Source organism: Microtus ochrogaster, chromosome 7, assembly GCF_000317375.1.
Source record: "Microtus ochrogaster isolate Prairie Vole_2 chromosome 7, MicOch1.0, whole genome shotgun sequence".
NCBI classification, from domain to species: domain Eukaryota; kingdom Metazoa; phylum Chordata; class Mammalia; order Rodentia; family Cricetidae; genus Microtus; species Microtus ochrogaster.
In genome coordinates this window covers 16,060,932-16,067,856 of record NC_022014.1, presented here as the reverse complement: position 1 = coordinate 16,067,856, position 6,925 = coordinate 16,060,932, and the positions used below count along the sequence as shown (strand labels likewise).

At 43.4% G+C, this 6,925-nt stretch overlaps 1 protein-coding gene across 1 annotated transcript; it reads right to left on the bottom strand.

The window, feature by feature from the left end:
- Positions 1-675: 675 nt before the first annotated feature.
- Positions 676-1,845, bottom strand: LOC101990315 (schlafen family member 13-like). Its single transcript, XM_013347039.1, has one exon. It carries the CDS (start codon positions 1,843-1,845, stop codon positions 676-678), a length of 1,170 nt encoding a protein of 389 aa, XP_013202493.1.
- Positions 1,846-6,925: the final 5,080 nt, after the last annotated feature.

The window sequence follows — 6,925 nt, the reverse complement described above, 5'->3', positions numbered from 1 at the left end:
GCATAGTTTGTGGTAGTGGGGACCACACTGGCACTTTCTTCTAAATAAAAAATTAATAATAAAAAAAAGAGTTACCGTGGTCATGGTGTCTCTTCACAACAATAGAAACCCTAACTAAACAGGTGCCTGCCTCCAGGCCTGATGACCTGAGTTTTCTCTGGCACGCACTTGGTGGAAGAAGTGACTCATGTTGGTCTCTGACCTCCATGTGTGAACTGTGGCATCTGCATGTGTGTGCCCCAAAAGAAGTCCATATTTAGCCGGGTGGTGGTGGCACACATCTTTAATCCCAGCACTAGGGAGGCAACAGCCTGGCTACAAAGTGAGGTCTAGGATAGCCAGGACTTTTAGACAAAGAAACCCTGCCTCAAAAAACAAACAAAAAAATCGATATTCAATTTTTAAAGATTAATTCACTTACTATATATACAGTGTTCTGCCTACATGTATGCATGCATGCCAGAAGAGGGGCACCAGGTCTCATTACAGATGATTGTAAGCCATCATGTGGTTGTTGGGAAGCAAACTAAGACCCTCTAAAAGAGCAGCCAGTGCTCTTAACCTCTGAGCCATCTCTCCAGACCTACAAATTTCTTACATCTGAAAAAGCATAAAGAACCAACCCCAGTGGTGTAACAAACTCAGATTTTCAGAGTGTGAAGGATACAGAGGAACTCAAAAGAGGCAGAAAGCACAGAGCAGGAAGAACTCTCCCCTCTTACCTGGATCAGCAGCCATCATCATGCCTACCCATTCCTTAGTAGTCAGTGTGTAGATGACATCATTCTCCTTGTCTACCATCCATGAAATGGGAGCTTTTGAGAACACTGCACAGCAGAAAGCCTCCACTTTGATTGCACAGAGATAACCACACAAATTCCCCTCGTGAAACACATCTATGACTCTGGTCTTGTAAGACACCTTTTCTTCAGATGACGAAAAATGGAAAACTGGCAACTTAGATATTGCTTCATTTGCCACTCTTTCCAAAGAGTCACGGGTAACATTGTCTTTTGGGCATCCCAGGACCTTCCTACTCTTATCCTCCACGCCAATGAAAAGGTAGCCTCCCCTGGTGTTTGCAAATGCAGAGACATACTCTGGAATTATATTTTTAATGTAATCTAGGGCTTTTTTTGTATCGAATTGTTTAAACTCTACTTGTATAGATTCAGGAAAAAGCAAGATTTGACCATATTCGAGTTTCTTCCTCTGGAAAATTTCAAAAGCAGGATCTGATTCAAGGCTGTTCTGATGCATAACTCTGGGAATTTTAACAGGTGGAGCTCTTCCATCAGTCAGGCCACATCCAACACTCTTCTTACTTTTTAGATATACAAATGCATCTGTCGAACTCATGGGAATCACTGATGTTCCAGATCTACAGTACAAGGAAGAGTTTTGGCTGCAAATGTGAGATTTAGCAGAACTGTTTTCAGGGCCACAGCTCCAAGATTTAACAAAAATGTAAAAATGGTTCCCTCGTTGCTGGGTCTCAAAGAAAGCCTGCCAATCAGAAGACTGGATAAGCTCTCTCAAAGACTGTTCCAAATCCAGTCCCATCTCCACGGGATGCTCACTCTTGTTGGCCATTTGTATCTCAATCACTCCTCCTCCGGAGTTTAACAGAGCACAGGCAGCCTCTGTCACTCTTGTCTTCTCCAGCTTTCTCTTCTCCGAGTTCATATTATTTCTTTTTTCTTCGCCGAGAGTCACATCTTTTACGCGGATGACCAAGTCTGGGTGAGACTTCATCACCTCTAAGGAGGGATTTCTTTTCCTGTTGGTCCTACAGTCAAACAATCCAAACACTTGTTTTACCTTTATTAAGATTAATTCTCTCATGGACACAATTCATTCATCTACTTACTGAAAATATTTAGTCTAAGTCAAACATATCCTGTAAAAGCAGTAAAATATCAAGTAAGATAAAAACAGTCCTTTCTCTTCAGAAATTGTTTTGAGGGGAAATAAAAGTAGAACTAACCATCACATGAGATATTGGCTATAGGAGGAAAAACACACTAAAGAGGTGTCTGAACTACTTTGGCTATTACTCTGTAGTTTAATAATGCTCCCAGGAGGAGCTAATGTCACCCACTCACTGTAATCGTCAGGGTGAAGCCATCAGCCTTGAAGTACAGGAGCAGGAGCGATCATGCAGGAGGAGAGGTAAAAGCCATGAGTCACATGGCAGCACCAAAGTAATAGAAATAGGTTAAATTAAGTTATAAGCGCTACATAGAAATAAGACTAAGTCAAGGCTGAGCATTCATAATTAATAAGAATTCTCCATATTGTTATTTGGGAGCTACCTTGTGGTACAGAGATTCTTTAAGAGAAAGAATCTTTACAACATACTATTGCTATATTTATCTGGATATTTAAAATACCTGAGAGGTGCAGACGTGGATGGAGGAAGAGAGGTTGAAGATTGGTTTTTCTTTAAGATGGGAAAGGCTTGACCATATTTACCATGGATGAGAGAAAGGCAGTGGGGAGCTGAGAACTTAAAGAAGGAAGAGGAGACTGAGTGACTCAAACAACAGGATCTGAGAGTCAAGGTCTGGACAAGATCGTGGGTCAGAATCTGGAAGAAGGTAAAGAGGAGAAAAGAAAACCATTGGCCGTGAGGTTAGGTTTATAGGTTTATAGCTGTGGGGGAGGCAGGAGGGAGAGTCTTCCAATGCCTTCCCTTTTCCCCTTCAGCTAGGGAACAAAGTCACCTGTCTGGAAAGAGCCCTTTGCTGAAAAAGGCAGGAGGAGAAATGTAGGCGACAGAGTGGGAGAAGTTAGAGACATCACAGCGATATGGGGACGAAGGGTGTGCGCACAGGGAGGTACTGCAGAGAAAACGAGGAGCCATGTGTCTTGTTACTCCCCTGCCGCGGTGATAAAAATGCCCAGACAAAGGCCACTTCAGGAAGGCAGGGATCCAAGTAGGCATCACCAAAGCCAGGAAGTCAAGGCAGCTGGAACTTACGTGGCTCCACCCACAGTCAGGAAGACCAAGGAATGCATGTGCTCAGCCAGGGGGCTCCTCTAGAAACCACAGCCTGGAAACGGTGTCACCCTCCTTTAGAATGGTTCTTCTCAATTAACTCAGTCAACATAGTCACTCACATTTATGCTTACCGATTAAATAATCCAGCTCCAGATAGCAGAGTTTTTAGGAATTAAAATCTTAAAAATGTCGTATGACACAAAATAAAGCTTATATTGGTACTGGCTATTTTGGGGAACCAGAACAGAAAGGAAATAGGGCTGTAGAACAGGTGGCATTAGGAAAACTGAAATCACAGGGTCCTTGGCTCTTTTCCAATAGCTTCTAGATGAAAAACTCTGGGTTAGATAGTAATGGTTCTATTTCTGCCTCTTAGCGCCTCAGTTAATTAATCTTACGGGGCTGCTCAGTCACGTCTGCAGAATCTTTCAACACAGTTTCAAACTGCAACTGTGCGTCTGAGGCACTTGCACTAACTTACACCTGCTAACAGTGACAGGCTCTGCCAGCACAGAAACCTGCTGCTGAGCCTCACATGTGCATGGAGTGTGAGCGCACGCCTGCCTGTGGTCCCGACCCACCGCCACCCTCTCCCCACTCTGTCCCACTCTCCTCTGCCCTCTCCCCCTCCCCTGTGATAGCCTGGCATGGCTTTCACCCGCCAGGATCATCCCCTATCATTCTCATGCTTTTTACTGTACTTGCTGCTGAGCCTGATAAAATATCTGGACCTTCAGGCAGGAGATACACACAGATATCACCTTGGCTTCTGAGCCGCTCAGGCCACCCAGGTCCGGGATTTGGCGAGCTAGACCTCGGTGGTGATGGTGCAGAGCTGCAGGGCTCTAAGCACCCTGAACCTGTCTTACAATTCCAGGTCCCGCGCTTTGGCCCCGCTGGCACTGAGTTCCCGCCTTTATTTTCCAATGGTTGGCTCCGCTTCCCGCCAAAGCCGCGGAAAAGAAGAGACCAATAGAAGTCTACTAAATACGGGAAACTTGAAACTCAGAATGTGTTTAATGAACTAAGCTTTATCATCCTAAACTTTCGACATATTGAGCTTTCGGATTGTTCCTGGTATTTTTGGTTCCTATCTTGGTCTCTGCCGCCATTCTTCCTCCTCCCTGGTCTTCCTCCCTCCCAGCGCTCTGTCACCTGCCCAGAGGTCTGCATCTACCAATCAGTCTATTTATCGAATCTAATGAAATGCTGTAAGAGTGACGAAGACGGAAAGGAACTCATTCAAGAGGAGAAAAGCTCTTCCCAGGTCCTCCCCTCTGCCTCCCGCTTCCCTCCGACCCTGTCCCAGCCCTTGCCGCTTCCGATCTGCGGAAAGGACTCAGTCCTCTGGCTCTGTTTCCCCTGGCTGCCACGGAAAGGAGAACTTGGAAACAGGCACGAACCTCTTCCTTCTAGAACGCGGCCTCTGGCACAAATCCTGCTTGTGGGGTGACATTCCCGTGGTAGATTGGGCAGCTGCCTGTAAGGCCAGTGAAGCAGAGCTGGCTCCCGCGTGGGTTTGGCGGTGGTGGCAGCCAACTGTTTAAAGCAACCCTTCTACCTCCCAATACCTTGCTTGCTTTGTGGGAAAACGAAACTGTAGGACTCTTTCTAGTGGGGGAGTGGGGGGGGGGGCAGGTCTTTGGCACTCTGCCAGGTTGAGCTCACTGTTGGATTGGACTGTCCAGCTGCTCTTCTCTCTTCCACTAAGCCCTCCTCCTGGGCCCTGGATGGAACTCCTCACTGCCTGCCTGCCCGCCTGACCCAGGGGATTGCAGCCCTGAGCTGCTGCCTCTGCCTGAGGACTGAGTTCTCTGCTGTGGAAAACCCGGGGCAGGAGCGCAGATTCACGCTGGTCTAGAAGGAGAGTGAGAGTAGAGTTTTTATCAGGATCTCAGCCCCAGCCTCAGGGGGAAAACAAACCATCATTAACCCTTCATACTTGCAGATCTTTATATGTTGTGTGTTATTAATGTGCGTACACTTATTACACATGGTCAACACAGCCGCATCATGATATGTGTTGTAGTTCATAACCTGTTTTTCCACAGTTACAAACTTTCCATTTCAGTACATCTTCATACCAACTTATCCAAGGTTTTCTTTAAAATGCTTGTTTTCCAGAATGTTTGTATAATCAAGGACCATGAATCTACAGTGTAGAGTATATATTGTATTTGCCTTTCTGGGTCTGGGTTACCTCACTCAAGATGATGTCTTCTATATTCACCCATTTGCCTGCAAATTTCAAGATGGCATTTTTTCTGCTGTGTAGTACTCCACTGGGTAAATGTAGCACATGTTTCTTATCCATTCTTTGGTCCAGGGGCATTTAGGTTGTTTCCAGGTTTTGGCTATGATAAACAATGCTGCTATGAACGTAGTTGAGCATATGTCCTTGTGGTATGATTGAGCATCCTTTGAGTATATACCCAAAAGTGGTATTGCTGAATCTTGAGATAGATTTTTTTTCTAATTTTCTGGGAAATCGCCATATTAATACCCAAAGTAGCTGTACCAGTTTGCATTCCCACCAGCAATGCAGTAGTGTTCCCTTTACCCCACATCCTCTCCAGCACAAGCTGTCATCAGGGTTGGCCATTCTTACAGTTGTAAGATGGAATCTCAGAGTTGTTTTGATTTACATTTCTCCGATGGCTAAGGATGTTGAGCATTTCCTTAAGTGTCTTTCAGTCATTTTAGATTCCTCTGTTGAGAGTTCTCTGTCTAGGTCTATACCCCATTTTTTAATGCATTATTAGTTCTTTTGATGACCAATTTCTTGAGTTTTTTGTATATTTGGAAATCAGCCAGTGTCCGAATTAGGGCTGGTGAAGATCTTTTCCCATTCTGTAGGTTGCCGTTTTGTCTTGTTGACCATGTCCTTTGCTTACAGAAGCTTCTCAGTTTCAGGAGTTCTATTTATTAATTATTTCTGTACTACCGCGGTTATATTTAGGAAGTGGTCTCCTGTGCCAATGCGTTTGAGCATACTTCTCACTTTTTCTTTAATATATTCAGTGTGGTTGGTTTTATGTTGAGGTCTTTGACTTTAGTTTTGTGCATGGCAATAGATATGTACCAATTTTCCTTCTACATGTTGATATCCGGTATGACATCAATTGTTAAATATGCCTTCTTTTTTCCATTTTGTATTTTTTACTTCTTTGTCAATAATCAGGTGTTCATAGGTATGTGGACTGATTCCTTTGGTGCTCCTGTCTGTTTTTCTGCCTGTAGCTTTTCAGTACTGTAGTTCTGTAGTAGAGTTTGAAGTCAGGAATTATGATGCTTCCAGAAGTTCCTTTATTGTACAGGATTGTTTTGGTTATCCTGGGTGTTTTGCTTTTCCATATGAAGTTGAGAATTGTTCTTTCAAGGTATGTGAAGAATTTTGCTGGGATGATAGGCATTGCATTGAATCTGTAGATTGCTTTTGGTAAGATTGTCATTTTTACTATGTTAATTCTAACTACCAAAAAGCATGGGAGATCTTTCCATTTTCTGGTGTCTTCTTCAAATTCATTCTTCAAATATTTGAAGTTCTTGTCATACAAGTCTTCCATTTGTTTGGTTAGTGTTACTCCAAAATATTTTATGCTATTTGTGGCTATTGTGAAGGGTGATGTTTCTCTGATTTCTTTCTCAGTCCATTTATCATTTGTATAAAGAAGGGCTACTGATTTTCTTTGAGTTAATTTTGTATCCTGCTGTATTACTGAAGGTGTTTATGAGTTGTAGAAATTCCTTCATAGAATTTTTGGGGTCATTTATTTAAACTATCATATCATCAGCAAATAGTGAGAGTTTGATTTCTTTTTTTATTTGTATCCCCTTGATCTCCTTTTGTTGTCTTATTGTTCAAGTACTATATGGAATAGATATGGAGAGATAGATATGGAATAGATAGAGAACCTCAAG

Bases quoted from the DNA above. Each gene is read 5' to 3' on its own strand.
- LOC101990315 (XM_013347039.1), bottom strand. From the start codon at position 1,845: ATGAGAGAATTAATCTTAATAAAGGTAAAACAAGTGTTTGGATTGTTT.